At 33.9% G+C, this 22,187-nt stretch overlaps 2 protein-coding genes across 2 annotated transcripts in view; one reads left to right on the top strand and one right to left on the bottom strand.

Moving 5' to 3' along the window:
• The window catches only part of LOC120603301 (TLR adapter interacting with SLC15A4 on the lysosome-like), a 30,298-nt gene extending 8,597 nt beyond the window's left edge, over nucleotides 1-21,701 (top strand). Inside the window, exons 2-3 of the mRNA XM_039863669.1 lie at nucleotides 12,481-12,533; nucleotides 13,836-21,701. Of these exons, the coding sequence (XP_039719603.1) occupies nucleotides 13,878-14,801 (924 nt within the window). The 5' untranslated portion in view covers nucleotides 12,481-12,533; nucleotides 13,836-13,877 and the 3' untranslated portion in view covers nucleotides 14,802-21,701. The remainder of the gene's footprint in view (nucleotides 1-12,480; nucleotides 12,534-13,835) is intronic.
• On the bottom strand, nucleotides 5,775-8,960 carry LOC120603312 (SH3 domain-binding glutamic acid-rich-like protein 3). The gene is made up of 3 exons (XM_039863678.1): nucleotides 8,849-8,960; nucleotides 6,256-6,423; nucleotides 5,775-5,874 (listed from the first exon to the last, which is right to left on the bottom strand). Exons 1-3 carry the CDS (start codon nucleotides 8,894-8,896, stop codon nucleotides 5,809-5,811), a joined length of 282 nt encoding a protein of 93 aa, XP_039719612.1. The 5' UTR covers nucleotides 8,897-8,960; the 3' UTR covers nucleotides 5,775-5,808.
• Nucleotides 21,702-22,187: the final 486 nt, after the last annotated feature.

Raw genomic sequence — 22,187 nt, forward strand, 5'->3', positions numbered from 1 at the left:
TTCTTTATGTTTTAATTCAGTTTTGGAAGATTGTATGTGGCTAGGAATTTTTTTCATTTCTTCCAAGTTGTCCAATTTGTTGGCAAATTGTTCATAGTATTCTCTTATGATCCTTTTTATTTCTGTGGTATCAGTTATAACTTTTCCTCTTCATTTCTGATTTTATTTCTTTGAGCCTTTTTTTCTTGATAAGTCTGGCTAACATTTTATCTATTTTGTTTATTTTTTCAAAAGACCAGTTCTTAGTTTCATTGATCTTTTCTCTCTCTCTCTCTCTCGAGAGAAAGAAAAAGAAAAAAAGAAAAGAAAGCGAAGAGAAGAGAAAGCTGACGGTGACGAGAAAGCGAAAGAGAGAAAGGCGAAGAAAGAAAGAAAGAAAGAGCCAGCCCAGTATGGGAGGTGGCCGTCAGCAGATTGCTTGGTGCCTTGAGCCAAGTGGCACCGGGTACGGCACAGGCTTGCAGGTGAACTTGACCTGCAGCAAGGCCCCTCTCAGGGGGCCCCATTCTGCACGCCTTGTGGCCAGCTTCAATCTGAGCCAGAGCACTACCTGGTGTCATATCTGAGGACAACACACCCAAAGGGCAGACAGGGCAGGCACCATAGCCCTGCTAAAACAAATCCTGCTCTGTGGGGTCAGCTCCTGCACAATGGCTCCTGCACTGGTTATGGCCAGTTATCACAACCAATCATCCTCAGGTTCAATCTCTCCCACTGATGAGCAAACAGCAACCAAGGCTCAACTACAATAGGAGGTCACACAAACCCATACAAGGGACATACCTGGAGAACCTGGCTCAGGTGACCAGGGAAAATCGTGCCACTGGGACACAAAGCATACATACTATATAAGACCAATCTACTGAGACTAGAAGACATACCTAATACATAGAAACAAACACGAGAAGGCAGCCAAAATTGGAAGACAAAGAAACATGTCCCAAATGAAAGAACAGAACAAAGCTCCAGAAAAAGAACTAAAAATGGAGACAAGCAATCTATCAGATGCAGAGTTCAAAACACTTTATATAAGGATGCTCAAAGAATTTAAGGGAAGAGTAGATGAATTCAGTGAGAATTTTAAGGAAGAGATAGAAGACAAAAGTGGAGATTAAAAAAAAAAAGAACCAGTTAGAAATGAGGAATACAATATTTGAAATGAAGAGTACCTTAAGAAGAATTAACAGTAGGTAAGATGAAGCAGTAGGTAAGAATTAACAGTAGGTAAGAGGGTCAAATCTGCAGTTTAGAAGATAAGTTGGCAAAAACACCCAATCAGAAGAGCAAAAAGAAAAAAAGAATCTCCCCAAATGAGGCTACTTTAAGTATCCTCTGGGACAATATCAAACATACCAACATTTGCATCCTAGGAATACCAGAAAGAGAATATAGAGAGCAAGGAATTGAAAATGTATCTGAAGAAATAATGATGGAAATAGACATACAAGCCCAGGAAACACAGAGAGTCCAAAACAAGTTGAACCCAAAGAGGCCCACACCAAGACACATCGTAATTAAAATGCCAAAGGTTAAATTCAGAGAGAGAATCTTAAAAGCAGTAAGACAATAGTAGCTAGTTACTTATAAGGAAGCTCCCATAAGACTGTCAGCTGATTTCCCAGCAGAAATTTTGCAGACCAAAAGGGATTAGCAGGAAATATTCAAAGTTATGAAAAACAAGGACCTACAACCAAGATTACTCTACCCAGCAAAGCTATCATTTAGAATCAAAAGACAGATAAAGAGCTTCCTAGACAAGAAAAAGCTAAAGGTATTCATTACCACCAAGCCAGATTACAGGAAATGTTGGAGGGACTGCTTTAAGAAAAAGATGAAAAGAGAAAAGATTTAAAAAAATGATGAATAATAAAATGGCAATGACTACATATCTATCAACATTTACTCTAAATGTAAATAGATTAAATGCTCCAATCAAAGATAGGATGGCTGAATGGATTAGAAAACAAGACCTTTACATATGCTGCCTAGAAGAGTCTCACTTCAGATCGAAAGAAACATACGGACTGAAAATAAAGGAATGAAAAAACAGTGTTTTATGAAAATAGAAACAAACAAAAAAGCTAGGGTAGAAATACTTATACCAGACAAAATAGACTTTAATACAAAGGCTATAACAAGAGACAAAGGACCCAGTATTCCCACTTATGTGTATTTATCTGAAAAAACAAAACAAAACAAAACACTACTTTGAAAGGACATGTGAATCCATATATTCATTGCAGCATTATTTACAGTAGCCATGATATGAAGGCCTCCTAGGTGTCCATCAATGGATGATTGAATAAAGAAAAAATAAATATATATATTGTGATCACTTTGTCAGGTATATAAATGTCAAATCGCTTTGTTGTATAACTTAAAAATAATATTTTATGTCCACTATACTTTAAAATATCAAATAATTCAAAATACAAGTGTATATTTTTAGGCACTGAATTTTATTCTACCATTTATATATCTCTACTTGTGCGAGAACTGCGTAGTTTGATTACTGTACATTTGTAGTATGTTTTGAAATTGGGAAGTGTGAGTCTTCCAACTTGGCTTTTCCTTTCCAAGATTTTGTTACTCTTTGAGTTCCCTTTTATTTCTATATTAATGTTAGGATCAGCTTGTCAATATCTGCAAAGAAGCCAGCTGGGGTTTTCATAGGGATTTCATTGAATCTTTTGTTCACTTTGGGGAACATTGCCATCTTAGCAATATTGTCTTCTGATCAATAAATATGGGATGCTTTTTCATTTATTTAGGTCTTTTTTAATTGCCTTCTGCAATAGCTTTCCTTTTTTGTCCTTTATAATTTTATTTAATTAAAAAATTTAAATTACATTATTTCAGGTGTACAACATAGTTTTTAGACATTTATATAATTTATGAAGTGATCACCCTAATAAATATAGTACCCATCTGACACCAGACACAGTTATTACACTATTATTGGCTATATTCACTATGTTATACTTTACATTCCCATGACTATTTTGTAACTACTTCTTAAACTCTTCCTCTATTTCACTGATCCTCCCAAAACTCTCCCATCTGGCAACCATCAAAATGTTCTCTGTATCTATGAGTTTGTTTCTGTTTTGTTTGCTTGTTTATATTGTTTTTTAGGTTTCACACATAAGTGAAATCATGCAGCTTCTCTGTCTGACTTACTCCACTCAGCACAATAGCCTCTAGTCTATCCATATTGTTGCAGTTGGTAAGATTTCATTCTTTTTAATTCTGAATAGTTTATCATTGTATATATGTACCACTTCTTCTTCACCCATTCCTCCATTGATGGATGGACACCCAGGTTGCCTCCATATCTTGGCTATTGTAAACAATGCTTTAATGAACATGTGGATGCACATGTCCCTTAAAATCAGTGTTTTGAGTTTCTTAATATAAATACCCAGAAGTAGTATTACTGGCTCTTCCTTTGTCTCTTGTTATAGTCTTTGTTTTAAAGTCTATTTTGTCTGGTATAATTACTGCTGACTCAACTTTTTAAAAGGTTTTATTTTTATGAAATATCTATTTCCATCTCTTTCAGTTTGTGTGTGTTTTCAATCTGAAGTGAGTCTCTTGTAGGCAGCATATGTATAGATTTGGTTTTCTCACCCATTCAGCCACCTTGTGTCTTTTGATTGGAGCATTCGATCCATTTACATTTGAAGTAAATGTTGATATGTAGTTTTTGCCATTTTATTATTCATATTTTAATTTTTTTCTTCTTTTAAAGAAGTCCCTTTAACATGTTTTTGTAATACTGATTTGGTGGTGATGAACTCTTTTAGCTTTTTGTTTTTGTTTTTATTTATTTATTTATTTATTTTTGGTCTGAGAAGCTCTTTATATCTCATTCACTTTTAAATTATAGCCTTGCTGGATAGAGTAATCTTGGTTGTAGATCCTTGCTTTTCATCACTTTGAATATTTCCTGCTAATCACTTTTGGCCTGCAAAATTTCTGCTGAGAAATCAGCTGACAGTCTTATGGGAGCTTCCTTGTAGGTAAATAACATTTTTTTTTTTTTTTTTCTTGCTGCTTTTAAGAATCTCTCTCTGTCTTTAACCTTTGGCATTTTAATTATGATGCGTCTTGATGTGGGCCTCTCTGGGTTCAACTTGTTTTGGACTCTCTGTGTTTTCTGGATTTGTATGTCTATTTCTTTCACCAAGTTAGTGACGTTTTCCATCCTCATTTCTTGAAATAAGTTTTCAATTATTTGCTCACTCTCTTCTCCTTCTGTTAACCATATGATGTAAATGTTAATATCCCAGATTTCCCAGAGGGCCCTTGAACTATCCTCATTTTTTGGGGGGGAGGAGATTTTTTTTTCTTGTTACCGTTCTGATCTGGCGCTATATTTGTTTAAGGTCAACACTTGTCAAGTCGATTGCAGGACAATATAGACCTGCATATATGTGCAAAAAGGCAAGAGAATGCAAAGATGATACATTTAGGAAACTACAAATAAGTAAGTAGAGTTAATGAGGGAGAGAGGTAGATATAACTAAAAGGTGGGAGAAGTATAATCTACAGTAGCTTGTTTCAGATAATGAGTATGGAGTTTAAATTTTAACACTTCTCAACAATTAATGTGTCGTCTAGAGCTACTCATTTAAAATTTAAGTATCTTTGCCTAAACTTTTGAGTTCTGGGAGAGGGCTCAGAAATCTGTGTATTTATATTGTTCTCCAGATGATTCTGAGGGATGTGTTTTTCTTACACTACATTATGAGAAATTTTCTGCTACAGAGTATGTAAACTTAACTAAAGTTATATTTTAGAAAGATCCCTCTAATGCTATTGTTCTCAACTTTAGCTATACATTAGAATCATTAAAGATAGGATCCAGACATTATGTTTTTAAAGTTCTTCAGGTGATTTCACAGTTCAGTCAAGGTCAAAATGCCCTGATTTAGCAGCAATGAGGAGTACAGATATTAGAGTAGTAATATTGGAAGTACGATTTTAAGATATTGCAATGGTACAGGCAAAAGTGATGAGGTCATATTCATAGGCAATAACTGGAGAGCTGGAGGATGTGGGGTAACTGAGATATTAAAACTAGATCACTTAGGGTTTGGTGATTGATTGCATATAGGGATAAAGGAGTAGGCAAAATTAAGGTTTCTGAGTTGGGGTTTGAATGGATGGAGGTGTTATTCAATAAGATAGGAACCACAGGATTAAAAACAGAGTTTGAAGAAGACTACCATTTTACAGCAGAGGTGGAGGTTAAGGGAGGGGTGACCTAAAATTATTATTCTTAAGTATTAGTTCCTAGACTTTAATGTACAAAAATAAGTCACCAGTGGACTTTGTTAACAATGCAAATTCCTATTTGTTCTCCCATTTCCATTTAGGAGGACTTGGAATGGGGCCCAGTGACTTATTTTTTTTTCTTTTATTTTTTAAACAGCCCCAGTACAGTATGTAAGCTTTTGTCAAATATACCGAGAAACATTTAAAAAATAAAGCTGAAAGTAAATTGAAAAGTGCATTAAAAGTCTATTTCATGCCTTGACAGCTAGCTACTAGTGACTTAAAAGAAAAGTTTGATGTTGATATATAATTAACAGTATTTTTTTACACAGCTTTATAAAATGTTCACAGTATAACACATAATGCATGATTGAAATATTAAAGCCTCACTTCTTAATGATTACAACTTAATCTAGGTAGCAATTAACTTTAATGAAACAGTTTTATTGTTATAATTAAAAGTAACATATATATGGAAGTATATGCAGATACATGTCAGTAAACACCTTTCATATCATTACTGCCCATTCATTCCATCTTCAGGAACTTCAGAATCTCTTTGTTCTCCTTTGCCTTATGAAACATTTCAAAATCCTAAAAGGAATTAAAATTAATTTGTAATATCAATGCTGATAATTCCCAATTATGAAGTCATTCAACTCAAGTGTCTTGGTAAGTTGCTAATTGCCTAGCCTAGGCATTTGCAAACTTCTGCCAGCTAAGTTAAATAAGAAAAAAATCGTTCCCCCCGAAGTATCAGTAGTTTCATACTATGATGAAAAATACAGCATATGTATCCCAAAACAAGCAGCATGATGTAGTTTTGTTTATGATATTCTTTTCATAATAAAGTACAAATTGCTTTGTCTTCAGGCATTTATTCTACAAATGAGAAACCTAACCCTCTCACTACATAAATGTATCTATATGACCTTAAGATATAAAATGAAAATAAAAGTGAACATTTAGTCTTACTCCACAATATTCTTGACCATTGAATATCTGAGGTGGCTGAGCCTTAGGGGTAGAAATCTTCATCCTCATTTCTTGAAGTACTTTCAAACTGACAGAAATATCTATTAATTCATACTTTATTTTGTAAGTATCTAAAATTCTGGTAACTTCTTCCTGTCTCTGCTTCACCTAAATAAAGATATAGAGTGATAGAAAGATGTTAGTTAACTGATCCCAGTATTTTATGTTTCATTTATATTTTCCCTGTCCATTATGCTATGGAATAAGAATGATTAATGTGATACTTCTTTGAGGAGCAAAAGTTATGTAATTTACATAGTATCACTTGCATATAGTATATAATATATAAATATGTTTAATATGTGTATGATTAATTACAGCAAGGTGTCAGTGGAGGCTGAAAATCTCTAATGGGCTATAAATGTTTACCAGATTGACTTCGTACTACATATGAAGTGGTAATGAACACTCTAACAGTTGAAGCAGGCTTTTGAACTCATTACTGCATTAATTAATGCCAGTATCTGTGGTAGCTCTGTGTAGGAAATGGACATATCAGGTTTTCTTTAATTTGAGGGAAACATACTACATATTCTAAACCATAATCAGAGATTATACCTATACATAGAGATAAAATCCATGGGATGAACAAATAAATGCACAAGAGGATTAAAATTTATAAATATGTGAGTAAACGAAAGTGGCCACTTCTTGCTGTGTCCTCTGCTATGAACTGCTAGAGTTATATCATCTGTTAATAGACTGCATTTCTCCCCTCCATAGTATTATCCCCTGAAACACACATTACTGTTAAAATAAAATTGTCATAGTTGGTTATCTGTTAAACATATTTTATAACTATTTTTTATTAATATCTGTAACATAAATCTTAAAGTTTGAGGTTTCTAGGTTTTCACATGACAGTCTTGGGCAATTGTGTCTTACAAAACCTCTGATGCTAGAATGAGAAAACATATGTGAAAACAATTTGACAAGTACAAACTCTAGCTTATTCAAGTGTATTCAAGTGGGATTCCTGGAACAGTGCCTATCAGTAGGCTTTCTTTATTGACTTGAAAATGTAATCCAGTGATGCTTAGAAAACCTTACTTATTTCCAACAAATAGCTGAGAAATTTCTGAAATTCCAAAATTGAACATTTCTTTCTGAGGCTCAGTTTTTAAAATTGCAAAAGCATGGTGTATGTTACTTAAGCTTTTGTAGTGTTTTTTTTTTTTTTCAAAAACCTTTTCAGAGGAGCCCATTAAAAGAAGAAGAGTTGCTTAGACCAGTTGTTTGACTGTGATTCATAAGACTAGCAGCATCGGCCTTACCCCACCCCAAAACTACAGAATCAGATTTTCTTGGAGTGGTTACCAGAAATGTTTTAACAAGCTCTCCAGATGATTTTTATGTTACAGTTTGAGAGACACAGACCAACAATTGGGTTAGTCTTCTGCTGCATTCATTGTGGTCCTTACTGATTCCAAATATTACCCTCTTATAGACTCTTAGTACCATATACATAACATAAGTCAATGTTAAAAGAAATTAGTCAAATGGTCTATAGTTTTCTTTTTCCAACTGTTTCTTGTTATTTCTTAGTACCCAGGCAAAATTCCTAAAGTACCTGACAAAGCTTTGTGCAAAAGTGATGCACTCTTTCTAAGCTGAGGTCAATTTTCATTCTTCCCTGTAGCAATCTATCATTGTATGTGACACACAGCAGGAATGTGATGAACGTTTTTCAACCATTTAAAATCAATTCCAAATCCTTCAGTTTTCATGCTTTTCCAAAAAAACTTGCTGAATGAGGTTTTTAGCCATACAATGGTCCTTCTATAACTGAGCTATCTAATGTGATAACAGCTAGCCACATATAACTATTGAGCACTTGAAAATGTGGCTAGTCGAAAGTAACGTTTGCTAAAAGTGCAAAATACATACTGGAATTTGAGGACTTAATATGAAAAAATATATTAACATTTATATTTTTATAAGATTATATGTTAAATAGTAACATTTTGTGTTAAACAAAATATATTAAAATTAAATCTCATTTTTAAGTGGCTACTAGAAAATTAAAAATGATGTATGTAGCTGGCAATATATTGCTGTTGAAAAGCACTGTTCTATAATACTTCCGATGTCCTGGTCAAAATAATTCATCTAAGCTCTAAATAAAAAATGTCTGATGTATGCAACTACATCTTTAAAATTAACTATCAGTTTGTCTTGGGGTTACTCAGTCTTCTGAGGATTTTGGCCAATTTTCTTCTCCCATCCTAAACAGGATTCTTTATCTCTTCCATTTGGAACAGTCACAGAATTATTGTAAGGTCTTAAGATGGTTGACCTCAGGACACAAAAACCTCCCAGATCAATCAGTGCTTAAAGTACAACCTGGGCGAGGACATTAACCACATTTTCTGTTCTCCCCGCTACTACTTCCCACACTCAAAAGAGAGGAGAGAGCTGGAGAATGAAAGGCAGGAAGGAAATGGCAATGTCTTAGCACAATCCTGAAGTTCCCAAGTAGAATGTCTTCACTCTAGTCTTTTTTACCCACTGAGGCCGTTTTCTTCCCACTCACCTCCCTAGACCCTGATACGCTGGTATAATAGACTTGAATGGAGCTCATTGTTTCCACTTCCAGGCTACTTTGCAGAAGTAACCCTGATTTAGCCACTTCACCGCTGCTTCCGGCTTTGCTACGTTATGCAAATCCCAACGCTTGGCCCTCCTTTTCTTCAGGGCCGTTGCTAAGTGCCAGCGTCCGCTGCGCTCAGGATTGGCTGGGAAACAAGTGCCCTTGCGGCACAAGCAAGCGCCCATTATGGGAACGCAGGGCGCCTGGCAACTAGGAGGCAGCAGCTCTCACCCTCCTGGGGGAGGGGCTGAACTCTCATGTATAAAAAACTCCGATTAAGCGCTCTATTCTCTCTTCTGCCAGGCCCAGTGGAGGAGGGCCGGAGAGACCAAATGGTCTCTGCGTTCCTGCTGCCTCCTTTTCCATCTCTCTGCTTGGGAATGGTGGTGAGCATGAGCTTTCATGTTTGGTAACCGCAGCTGAGAATGAAGGACCAGGACACCCGAGGGAGAAAATGGCCAAAATACAATGCGATAAGTGAAGAAAAGATAAAACTTGTGCTGCCTAGGTTTGTAGGGACAGAGCAAATGGTGCTGATGCTTACCTAGACAGGATAAGACCACCATGGCAACTTGTTACCTTTTCTTTTATCCCAGGTTGATGCCTCCTTTACCTCTTCAGTCTCCTTCCCTTTTTAAGGACTCGCTTTACACAGCACCCTTTCCTTCTGGGAGTTGACCTTTTGGTTTGCATAATTGTGAGTGCAATAGTCTTCGACTCCCCTAGCACTTCCTCTCCTCCCTGTATAAAAAGATGATCTTGCGCTGTAATGCCAGCTTCTTCTTCAATACATTCATAGCTTATTACTCCAGACTTTATTAAAGTTTTAGCCCTTTCCAGTAGTTGAAAATAACATTAACACTTAAAAGATTGGGGGAGATTTGCCAAAAATGGACAATAGAAATTGAGAGTGAAGAGTCAAAGAACCTCAACACCAGCTTTTGTGTTAGGCAAATTTGGATTCCATGGTTCTACCACTTAATACTTATGGATCTTGGGCAAAATATTTCTTTCTGAATGTCGGTTTCTCTATTATTAAAGAGAGAATGATTATGCTTACCTTACAGAATCATTGTGAGGATGAAATGAATTGAGTATGTAAAAGTGTTTGGTACATGGTCTGACATGTAGGTAATTCAGAAAATGATAATAATTATAATTGATACTAATAAGTGCCAGACTCTGCATATTGCTTTGGAATAAACACATCAATATGAGTGAGAAAAAACATTTACCTTCAAGGAATTCAGAGTGATAACTGGTAAGGTGAAGTAAATGCAATGCAGAGAAATTTTAATCAGTCTAGGTGGGTCAAGGTATGTATCTCTCAATAAAGAGAGCTAAACTGAAACCTGAAAACTGTATTATCTGCCAGGAAATTATAAGAATAAGGTAGAAGGAACAGTCATGAAGCAACATGGTAATTGGAGCTTTGGGAACAGATGGAGGAATAAAAGCTGAGAAAATAAACGGAAAATCACTTAGACTTTCAAGTTTCAGTTAGATTTTGTTCTTTAGTCCTTTTCAGGCAATTTCCTGTTTTGTAAAATTGTGGAAAATCATTACTTGCAGATTTCCTGAGGTTACATTAAGTGCAGATGTTGCCTAAGAGCATCTTTCACATATAAGGTGCTCAAAAATTTATTGTTATTATTAATCAATGGATGACTAGAAACCATTGAAAGAGTTAGCATGTTTGTGTGAAAGGTGAATCAACGTAATGCATCTTGTGGATTTGAAAGGGGGCAAGATTGGAAGCAGTTGCAGCAATCCAAGAACAAAATGACAGTGTGGAAAGGCAGAGATATTTAGGACAATGGACCGATAGATTTTGGATCAGCAGAGCATAGGGGTGATAGAGGCAAAGGGGATAGGATATAACTAACGAAGGAGTCTAGGTTAGAAACAATTTGAGATCTCCATTTCTTTTAATATTCCCCTGTGGTAGCAGTTTAAAAATTTATTTTTTACAGTTGTTTTTATTACCTTTTTGGTGTGAGATTGAGACATATTTCCTCATTTTGCTGTGAGCCATTCCCTTGGTTCCAAGGTAAATTAATACAGTATTTCTTACAAAAGGATATTTTTGACAACCTAAAATAAGTTGATTGGTATGGCATGCAAAATTAGAACTAAGCCGTTCTATGGGATGTTTGTAATAATTATTTCAAAATAACTATTTGTAAAACAAAAACTGCTGTAACAACTATAATTATAGTTGAAAGTATCAACTATATAGAAATTTTGTTTATGCTTCTCAGTCTACTTTGGCAGTTTGTATCTGGGTTTAAAATCATTCTAACAAATGGGGCAGACACTTATGAAATTGGGAAAATAATTTCTAAAAAAGGTAGTATAATTTTTTCTTGCCTTTTTATGTATGTGAATTATTGTTTTCCAATTATGCAAATAATAGATGAATACATATTCATTGTAGAATTCAAACCATATAGAAATAAAGGGAGTAAAAAGTAAAATTACCTCTTCACCTTATCTCTGCCACCCTTATCCCAGAGGAAACCACTATTAACAGTTTGATTTGTATCCTTTTCCACAAACATAATTACATATATTAAGTCAGTTAAAATGGAAAAAAGTCAGTGATAGCAGAGAAGTTAAACACAGTCTTTAAAGCCAGACTGCCTGGATTCAAACCCGGACTTTACCTAATATTACTCTGTGTGATATTGGGCGTCTTATCTAACTTCTCTGTACTTCAGTTTCCTCATAGGTAAAATCGTGATTATAATATCTGTTTCATAGAGATGTTATGATGATTAAATTAGTTAGTATATGTGAAGTATTTAGAAAAGTGCTTGGCACATAGTACATGCTGGAATGTGATGGAATCATACCGAATATATTGTTCTGCAACTCAAATCCCATCAATACACATAGAGGCAATGCAGTATAGTGATTAAGAGCATGGGCTCTGAATCTAATTGCTTGGTGCAAATCCTGGTTCCATCATTTACTAGCTTCTTGACCGTCAAGTATACAACCTTTCTCTGTCTTTGTTTCCTCTGTAAAATGGAGATAATAGCTTGTTTTAAATTAAATAGTATATTTAGAACAGTTAGAATGACTGCTTTGTAGTAAGTACTTAATAAATGCTTATTATCATTCCATTATTAAAATCCTTAGTTTAGTATTTCATGTAAGAGATGAATCATAATTTAACCATTATCTTATTGATAGTCATTTAATTTATTTTTAATTATTCATTATTTCAAAATCTGCTTGATTCTCTACTGATTTTTTTTACTTACAAATTTAAAAATAACCTTGCCTCTAGCCTCACTTAAATGAAAAGAAAAAAACACTGTTGTTAACATTTCCCACTGTCATTGTCATTTGCATCTTGAATAAACACTTTCAAGATCCTCTTTCGGTATGTGATCATTATCATACCACATATATGATCAACCCACATCATTTTCCTATGAGTTTTGTTCAGTCTTAGGGCATGAATAGAAAGCAGAACCATTTCATTTTGTGCAGTAGAAGTTATCTTCCTGAGCTATAAGCAAAAGCTGGGAAACAAACAAGCCAAAAGGGATTTTTCCTGTGTTTAGACTGTTGGAATCTCAGAAGACTGAATCTTTAGGTGTCCTGACGTTCTGGAAAGGTAAGTCTAAATTCATACATATTTTGTGTTGTATTATTTTATTTTCATCCCAAAAGTCTTTAAATATGAATAAGTAGGTTTCCTGGAAACATTTATATATTTATAATAGACACTGTAGATCTCTAAAAGAAAAATCGTGTCTTGAATCAAGTCTGCTTTTTCCTTTTGCACACTTATAGAGTATATAGGGAAAATTAGGAGTCTTAAAATTGTATGCAAACCATGTGAAATACTGAAATAAGTACTTGGGAAATAAGATTTAGGTCCAAAAGAAAAGAATGGAAGGAAGAAAGAAAGGAAAGGAGGAAGGGAGGAAGGAAGGAAGAGAAGGAGGGAGAGGGGAGGGAGAGACAGAGAGAGAGAGAGAGAAAGAGAGAGAGAGACAGGGTGGGAACGAAAGAGAGAGGAGAGAAGGGTAAGAAAAAGAGATGGTAATGAATTTCACAAACCTATTAGTATTTATTTATTGATTTATTTCACATTTTAACCATTTTTTAAGTGTGCAATTCAGTGGCATTAAATACATTCACATTATAGTGCAACCATTACCACTGTGGTTTCAGAACTTTTTGTCTTGCGAAACTGAAACTCTGTGCCCATTAAACGCTAACTTCCATTCTCCCCTACCCCAAGCCATTGGCAGCCTCTATTCTATTTTCTATCTTTTATGAATTTCTATTTTCATTTAGATTATTGAAAAAGTAAGTAGCTACATTTGTAGTTTAAATGTGAAAGTGTTCATGAGTCCAAACTATATATAAATATCCATCTCTCATACACATTCTAAGGTATAGTAATGTCTTTCAAAGTGTGACTCAATTAACATTAATTAAAACAGTTAAATTAAGACCAATTCCTTGAAAGCAGGCTTCATTTTAAGTAGACTGTTTGAAGATAGTTAGGCAGTTTAACTAATAACTTTAAAATAAATCATTTATGACAGCTGAATACACACACACACACACACATATATAATTATACATTTGTATAAATTTGTACTTTTTAAAACACTTGTGTGTACACCATATAATACTATCCTGACAATAACCCTGTGAAGAAGTCAGGGGAGTATTATTATCACCATTTAATTGATAGGAAAATTGAGACCCAGGAATGGTAAATAAATTACCTGTTAGTAAAAAGTTAATGGAAGAATCAGAACCCAAGTCTCCTTACTCTTGGTCCTATTCTCTATCCTTTGAGAAATACTGCCTCCCTAGATCAATTGTGTTTCATATAGAAGATAAATCTTAATTTGACACTTTAATATATGTTGCCTTAATGAATTCTTTTATATTACAGCTATATACTGCATTCTTCTGTTTAGAAACCTGGCCTAGTAAAATGCTTGGAGAAGCCTTCTTAATTGAATTTCTATACAAAGAACAGAAATATACATTTTGCAAACCACTTACATGTAAGAAGACCTTAAATGATAAAAAGGAAATTTGGAAAAAGCAGCTTTTAGATACAGAAGACAATTCACTTTCTCCTGATAAAATGGAAAATCAACATAAGTTTGTGAAAGAAAGTTTAACAGAGCAAATTAATGATACAAATAAAATAAAATCTGTGGATGAAATAACTGCAGCAAAATACAAAAGTGCATCTCTTCCAGGAAATGTGTCTGTTGCATACCTCATTCCAAAGAAAGAACAACATGATGAAAGACAACTGGATTTATATCAATCATGGTCATGTACAAGTATTTGCCAGAATTATCCTGACCTACATATTGGAGGAGACCATGTGGGGAACATGTATGATTCAGGCTTCTTTGGGGAACACATACGTGATGATGCTTTTAATGGTCCCCTCTTACTTTCAGTAGATATACCATTGGGTCATTCTCCTATCATTGAGCCTCTAGAGAAACCACCTGCCTTAAAACTTTTGAATGGGGAAGAAATTCGAGAAAAAAGTATGTTGCTTTATAAGCAGCCCCTCTCTAATTCTATGCTTAATAGTTATATGGAAAAAAAGGTAGATGAACTCTACAAACAATTTTTGGAAGAAAATCTCACTAAATGCCTCTCCATAACCAATCTTATGGCTTCTAATTTGCTTATGAATAATGTAAATCAGATTAGTCTTCAAATTTCTCAAGAGAATAACATAGAGACATCGAAAGCTCGAGAAGCTCTTGTACATTCTTTAGCAATATGTAATCTCTGTGACATTTCCCATGAAAACAGTTCTGAATTAAGCACTCCTAACCTACAAATATCAAACCAGAGAAGTAGAGAATTAGTATCACATCTACTATAGGAACCAATTGTAGGTTCGTTGGCCTGGCTTAAGGGACTGGGATAATAACAGTCGACTGTGGTTTATCATGTCATATCATATCAGGCATCCTTTGGGGTACGGATATTAACTTTTGAGAAATTATTTGACCAAAGACACGTATGCATTATTTTAAGAGACAGTTTTAATAATTGTTTCATGATCATATTTTCTAATTATTTTGGCATCTTTAATGATTGCCACATTCAGGTTTGTGAATTCCATATGTACTTATCTAATTGCTACCGGCATCCCAAATCGGTTACCTTTCATTCATCAGTTTTACCACAAAAGTGATAAAAGAAAGTGAGATGAAGAAAGGATTATTGCCCTCAGCTACTGAAAGAACAGCTAGAAACAATATCAGACAGGAGCATTTATTTCTCCACAAAATGTTTAAAGCCGTATCGGTAGTGCTTAAACATACTTATTTTTATTTTCAACATACAGAATTATTTTACACTGACAATCAGAATAGTCTAAGGGAAATTCTTCAAATTAAAGTTAGATTTAAATAATATTTGAAAAATTATGGAAAAAGAACTTAAGAAAAATGTAGAATTTGCCAATGGAATTTGCAATTGAAACTTGATGCTCTTTAGCTTTCCTGGGGGCAAGCATCATCTTTTTTTTTATATCACTATGTTATTTATGGTGGTTTTAAGGGATGGGAGAAAAAAAGGTAAAGAGAACAAAGTACATAGAGAACCGCCATCTGTAAATGAAGAGGCTCTCTTAGCAAGTTTTTACACTTCTCAGGTTATCCTCAATCAAGATCCTGGATTAGGATAAAAGTCAGCACTATGTTATGGAAATTTTGGAATCTAAATTGAATAAATTAATTAACAAAACATTTCTAAAAGAATGGTATGGTTTGTTTCAGACTTGAAAACAAGATTCTGTATTTAACAGCTTACACTTCTAGATACAGTAAGATGATTGGCATGCACTTTTGTTTGTAAAATAAAATTGTGAATTTCTGTTATAGAATTGTTATGATAGCATTATATATTAATGAGATTTGTACATTAGTAATCACATATTCTCCTTCAATTATCTTTGGTCTTTGATTAAATTTTATAGAATGAATTATTGCGATGCCCTCACAGCTTGTTCTTTCTGATCGTACAGTCCTTAGTTTATTTTCATCCTCTTTAAATGTCTATGATCTAATAATAAGCACCTTGATTTATCTTCTCTTTTTATCTTCCTCACTCCTTTTCCCCACATCTTCTATAATCCTCCCAATCAATATCCATCATTCAGAAATTTAATTCTGAAGAGACAATGGATAAGGGTTTTAGAAAACCTGACTTAGTGTCTTGTCTTGTAGATAATGAAAAACTGCTGTGTGTGCATTGTCCTATATATTGCTAAATTTGTACATTTTAATATGAGTTACCAAATGATAAAAGAGTGATATTATTCTTCATCTTTTTAAAAGTGAATTAAATGTTGTTTGGTAACATTATTGGTGTGAAATTTTCTTAGATATAGCAATAATGTATTAATATTTTAGTTGTAAAGCAGATATATTTATAAATAATGTTAAGACTGTATAGTATTTTATAAAAGGCCACAGTATTTAGTTAATATCAGATTTAGAAATATATTTAATTATACTCTTAGATTTCGATTTTTCCCTCTTGTTTATGTCATCAAAATGCTTATTATCTAAAAGCACTCACTTGTTAAAATGGCCTAAGAATTCAAAGTATTTAAATAAGGAAAGATGATACATTTGTTGTTGATTTTTATTTTTATCTCATAACTGCTGCCTTTAATGATTGAATGAAACATGAATATGAGGTTGTGGTTTAGCATATTTTGGCCTTAAGTAGTCACTCTTCGTTCTGTCTTTCATCATAAGTTTCACTTATATGACCATACTGTTCCCTTTTAAAACATTATTCAAAATGTGTGGAATGATGAATTTCTTTCTGTTTCACTTTTTCAAGAGTTCAAAGTATTATTTTGCACTTCTATAAAAATAGAGAATGTTAATGATTAAATAGTTGGGAAGGATCATCTTATTTCTGAGCAGGGAAGGAGTTGAGGAGGTTAAGAATGATGCCCGATAGTCTTGCTCCTTACTTGTATGTCAGTTTAATTTATATCTCATCTTTGAATTTTAGGTCACTATTGAAGGGTCAAGTGGGTTTCACCCACTCCCAGGTAATTTTCTGTCAGGAATGTCCTTAAATTATTGAAACCAATTCAAGGGATAGAGTTTATACTGGAATCCTGGAATTTTTAGGCTTTATCTATCTGTTTCATGGATTAATCTCCAAAAGTAGCCAGTCTTCCTGAGGTTCTGAAGAACAGAGGTAATACTGAGCTGATCCATTCAAGATTGTAAGCAGACTTTCTGCCTTTTACCATTAGCATTTGCATCTTCTTAAAACTATTTTTTGAAATGAAGAAATAAATAGTTCTCTAGGGATATTTTCCCACATGCTATTTACTTTTTTGTGAGTCTGTTTTGAGGGCAAGAGTATAGTAGATCCTTATATCTACTATAAAGTAGATCTTCGAATATATATATTCTTCAAATAAAATGAATTTAACTTCAGATAACCTGACTAATATAACATTACTACATAATGTGCATGTTGATGAAGGGTGGAAGAGTGGCTTGATAAAGATTAATATGTGTAATAAACTGGAATAATTGTGAGGTTAAGTAGACAATTGTTTTCAGTCAATACGGGAAAAAATCAACAAATCAATAGCAACATATATTCATTAAATCAAATTAAAAGTAATTTAACATTTTTATGACTAGCATTTGCATGGAAAATTAGCCAATCAACTATATATTTGTGAAAATCCATCATAAACAAAATAATAGTTGAAAGCAAAAAAATAAAAGAGGTTATTATGCTGAGTGAAATAAGTCAGACAGAGAAAGATAAATAACATATGATTTAACTTGTACGTGGAATCTAAGAGACATAAAGAACAAACTAATCAAAAACAAACTCACAAATATAGAGGACAATTTGGTGAAGGCCAGAGGAAGGACGTTTGGGGGGCTGGGAGAAAGGGGTGAAGGGTTAAATCAGTATAAATTAGTAGTTGATAGATGGTCACAGGGATGGGAAGCACGGCATAGGGAATGAAGTCAGTAGTAATGTAATGGCGAGGTGAAGAGCCAGAGGAGAGAAAGAACGATTAGGGGGATCATTTTATAAACTATATAAATGTCTAACCAATGTATTATATACTTGAAACTAATAATAAAATAAAATTTTTAAAAAAGGAAAAGAAAAGGAAATGGTGGCAGAACAATGTTCTCATAATGTTGAAATAAAGATAACTATTCTTTTGAAAAATACTTATTGGAAATTTGAGACGTTTGAACCCCGATTGTGTTGTGTTCTTTTCCTCAAGGTCTAGTGGAAATTTATAAAAATGGTCTTATTATTACATGTTGGTTTCATATTTATTATAGTGTAAATGTATAGCATCATTTGCCACAATTTTATGAAATAGCCTTTAAATAATTATATTTAAGAACATATCTATAAAAATTATGACAAACAAGTTATGGTATATTGACATCAATTAAAAATACTGATTCATTGCTATAGATAGCTAATTATTTAGTTGTTGGATCATAAAGAGAATTCTCCTATTTCTATTTAAAGCTGAGAAATTTGTAGCTTACAGAGTTGCAATGTAGTTCTGGTTTTTATTTCCCCAAATGAATAGAGGCAGTTTATCATGAGACCTAAATTATCATAAGACCTTATTTATCTGCTAGTGACTGAAGTTCATAGGTAGGCTAGTTCCTGAAATTTATTTCTCTCTACAATTATAAACTCAACACATATCTACCAAATAGAAGTTGAGTAGAACTGAAAAAGTTTAAGAAACACCTCAGGTTTCCAATGACTTGTTTGGTTCTACCCCTCTCCATTAAGGATTCAATTCTATTTTATGGATGCCATATAATTGTAGAGCACCCTTGTATTCTTCCTTAGGTGAGGCTTAAGAATTGATATATAAGGGTTTAAATGATATGGGACCGGCTTGAGACTGGAGCAGACCTCCAAGGCCAATTCAAGATCAAAATGAAATATCAGAACTTTCTATCCTCTAAATAGACACATCCTCAAGACACTCCAGGTACTAGGAGAAACTGACTGGTACTTACTCATTAAACAAATATTTATTGAGCAGTAATTTAGGCAATAGGGATAAATGGTGAATAAAATTTATGTAATTACTGCTTTTCACTGAGGTTACAGTCCAGTTGATTTAGAATGAAAGAGTAAAAGTAAATTATGATTCAATTTTGGGGCCATGAAAGTTATAGCATGTAGCTCTAGATAACCCATGCTGGTAGTTCTGCCTGCTTGGCCTATTCATAATCTAATCTGAATCTTGTATCCATGACTACTATTTGGTTGTCATATAAGCATGGCTCTACTGATTATTAAACATGTTGAAATGTTTAATATTTAATTGGAGATTAACCCATGAAACAGATAGATAATGCCAACTGGTAGGAAGCTGCTACCCCCAATCCTCCAAGCCCTCCCATGACACTATCCTGGCCTCTCTGACTCCTCCCTCTGGACCCTTGTATGTCTTTATGATCCAACAGCTAAATAGACAAACGAAGGGCCTTTAGTACCCAGATCCAATACTACCCATGTCATATAAATACTATTTATGTGAGTTCTTAAATATTTTGGCCCCAACTTCTGTTTGTATCTACTTCTGTATTGAGATTATTATTCCAAAAATCTGCTCAATAACCCTTACTCCTAGACTTGGGTCCTGCTTCTCTTGCAACTCCCAAGAGAAAAAATGAAGATGTATTCATGAACAAGAAATCCGTGACTGGAACTTCCTCATGGTCACTTTCTTTCATTGATTCTCTCTTGCTTTGTTTTGAATTTTTGCACCTTCTCTAAGGTAATTTGTTTCTTGATATATTACCCAAGTGCAGGATGACTTGTGGAATTATTGCCTGCTACCTGTTAACCAAATTGAATGACCTGAGACACTAAATAGAGGACCACATGTTGGGTGTTAGACATCTATTACCCTGAACATTCTACTATATATTATCCCTGCTTTATATGTTATGTCAGACTTAAAAGCTACTATGCTGCATTGTGTTTCATAACTAAACATAACTTTAAAGCTTAACTATACAAAAGATCCATGCTCTGGGAAAACTGGCTATGTAAATTCCTTAAATTTATACATAGAGATTTATCCTTGTAACTGAAGATTTTATTACCTATTAAATGTCCATCTACTTAACAGATAATGCTATTATTAGTCACTGTCATTCATAAATATTAATAGCTAACATTTCGAGTATCTATTGTATGACAGACACTATATTAAGGGCTTTACTCATTATGTAATTCTTTCAACAACCTTATTAGATAAGCAATATTATTATCCCCACTTTAGACAAAGAGAAATTAAAGTTAAGAGATGTTAAAAAATTTGCCCAAGATCATACAGCTACTCAGAGTTGGAGTCAGTATTCAAATGAAGTCATTCTGACATCAGAACCTGTGCTGTTAACTTAGGGGTTGCCAGATTTAGCAAATAAAAATGCAAACCGTCCAGTTTAATTTGAATTTCAGGACAACAACAAATTAATTTTTAATACAGATATGTCTCCTTGCAATGTTTGGAACACACTTATAATAAAAAAAAATATTCATTTACCTGAAATTCAAATTTACCTAGGCATCCTATAATTAATCTGGCAACCCTACTTTAAAAACTACCCTTTGCTTTTTCTAGGGTGATTAGAAAAGCAAAGTGAATGTTGAAAATGGAGCAAGAGCAGTGGGACAGATACCAAACTAAGAGGGAAAAGATCAAGAATTCTGGAGGCTGTAGATCAGTATATCATTTTGTAGAGCCATTACCATGAAGAAGGTCTAGGGAAAAAGATTTGTCTCATGAGTACTTTATAGATTATCAGAACTTTTCTCTTGTTGTAGGTGTGTTGAGACAACCCAGTTTCAATTATGTTACATGAATAAATCATTCAGTGAAGCAGGTAGGAAGAGAAGTAGAAAAAGCAGGGGATTTGAAATAAGAATATTTGTATTTTAGTAAAGTTCCAACTCAGTCACTCACTCATGCCTGACAAGGTACTCTGATCCTGTGAGTCTCAATGCCCTTATTTAGAAAATGATAGAAACACTTACCCCAACTATATCATAGAACTGCTATGAAGATTAAAGGAAGGTGAAAAAAGTTGGTAAATGATAAAATATTCTTCTAATATAAGGACTCTTTTTCAGGAGTCTTGCATAATTCCAACCATCAATCATCATATTCAAGGTTGGAGTGAAGGAAAGATTTCTTTTTGCCAACCTAATTAATGCTTGTAATAAATCCCTTCTGATCACTTAAAAGGACCGTCTGAAAGTAAGGGGTGGTAGGTTTCAGCAGTAAGTGCTGTACTACAGTAGTTTGTTTTTCTCAGTAAATGAAATATTGGCAGAGATTAGGATACCACCTGAGAGAGGTGATTCTATGCTGTTGAGGAAGTGATGGCAGGACTATGCAGTTGGTAAAATTTGTTTTTCTAGCCTCCTCATTTCAGATTTTAATTCATTAAGAATGGTAATGATAATAATAAGATAAATTATAGAGGCCTTATCATTGCAAAAGGTAATTCATCCACCTTATAAGATTGTTTTGAGGATGAAATAATGTCTAGTACAATGTTTGAACCTATTACTCAATAAATTATCGATGTTCTTTTCCTTACATGTATTATCATTCCCACTTTATACATGAGGAAACAGATTTGTTCTGTCTTATGATTTCAGGCACTCAGTTCTTTTTTCTATAATCAGAAGCTCAACCTCAGACAAGAGTAATTTCTAACTGAGTGTGAATATGTCGGTGTTTCTTCTTCCATAGGGGTCTACATTATAAGCCTAAATTCTCAGTGTGGAACAGCAGATTGCATTATTTGGAAAAAAGGTATTCAAACTTCATCCAATTACCTATGGGATGAGAATTTGAGCTTTCCATCCTACCTCCACTACCTAGGCAGCTACAAACTGCTTAGGTCTAAAGCAAGTCCTTGTGGGGGCAAAAGGGCATTTTGTGGAATGGAAGCTACTGCTCCTTCCTTAGGCAATGTCTTATGGGAGCCTCAAGAAAATGGGAGTAGAAGGCTTTCAAAAGTATATGATAACAATAGCAAGAAATCTAATAGAAGGAAAATAAGGAAGGATTTATTATTAGCTTTAGGAAGGTCTTTGCTTTCTAAGTTTAGGTATTATAGAATTCTAAGACATCACAGATGTAAAGTTCCATAGAGATAATACAGATAGATTTTCACCCTCAAAAAATACACAGAACTAAATA

Source organism: Pteropus medius, unplaced genomic scaffold (genome assembly GCF_902729225.1).
Source record: "Pteropus medius unplaced genomic scaffold, Ma_sr-lr_union100, whole genome shotgun sequence".
Classification (NCBI taxonomy): Eukaryota; Metazoa; Chordata; class Mammalia; order Chiroptera; family Pteropodidae; genus Pteropus; species Pteropus medius.

Coding starts and splice junctions, on each gene's coding strand:
- LOC120603312 (XM_039863678.1), bottom strand. CDS start 8,896: ATGAGCTCCATTCAAGTCTATTATACCAGCGTATCAGGGTCTAGGGAG. Junction 6,424..8,848: donor GCGTATCAGGGTCTAGGGAG/GTGAGTGGGAAG, acceptor ATCTTTATTTAG/GTGAAGCAGAGACAGGAAGA. Junction 5,875..6,255: donor ATGGTCAAGAATATTGTGGA/GTAAGACTAAAT, acceptor AATTCCTTTTAG/GATTTTGAAATGTTTCATAA.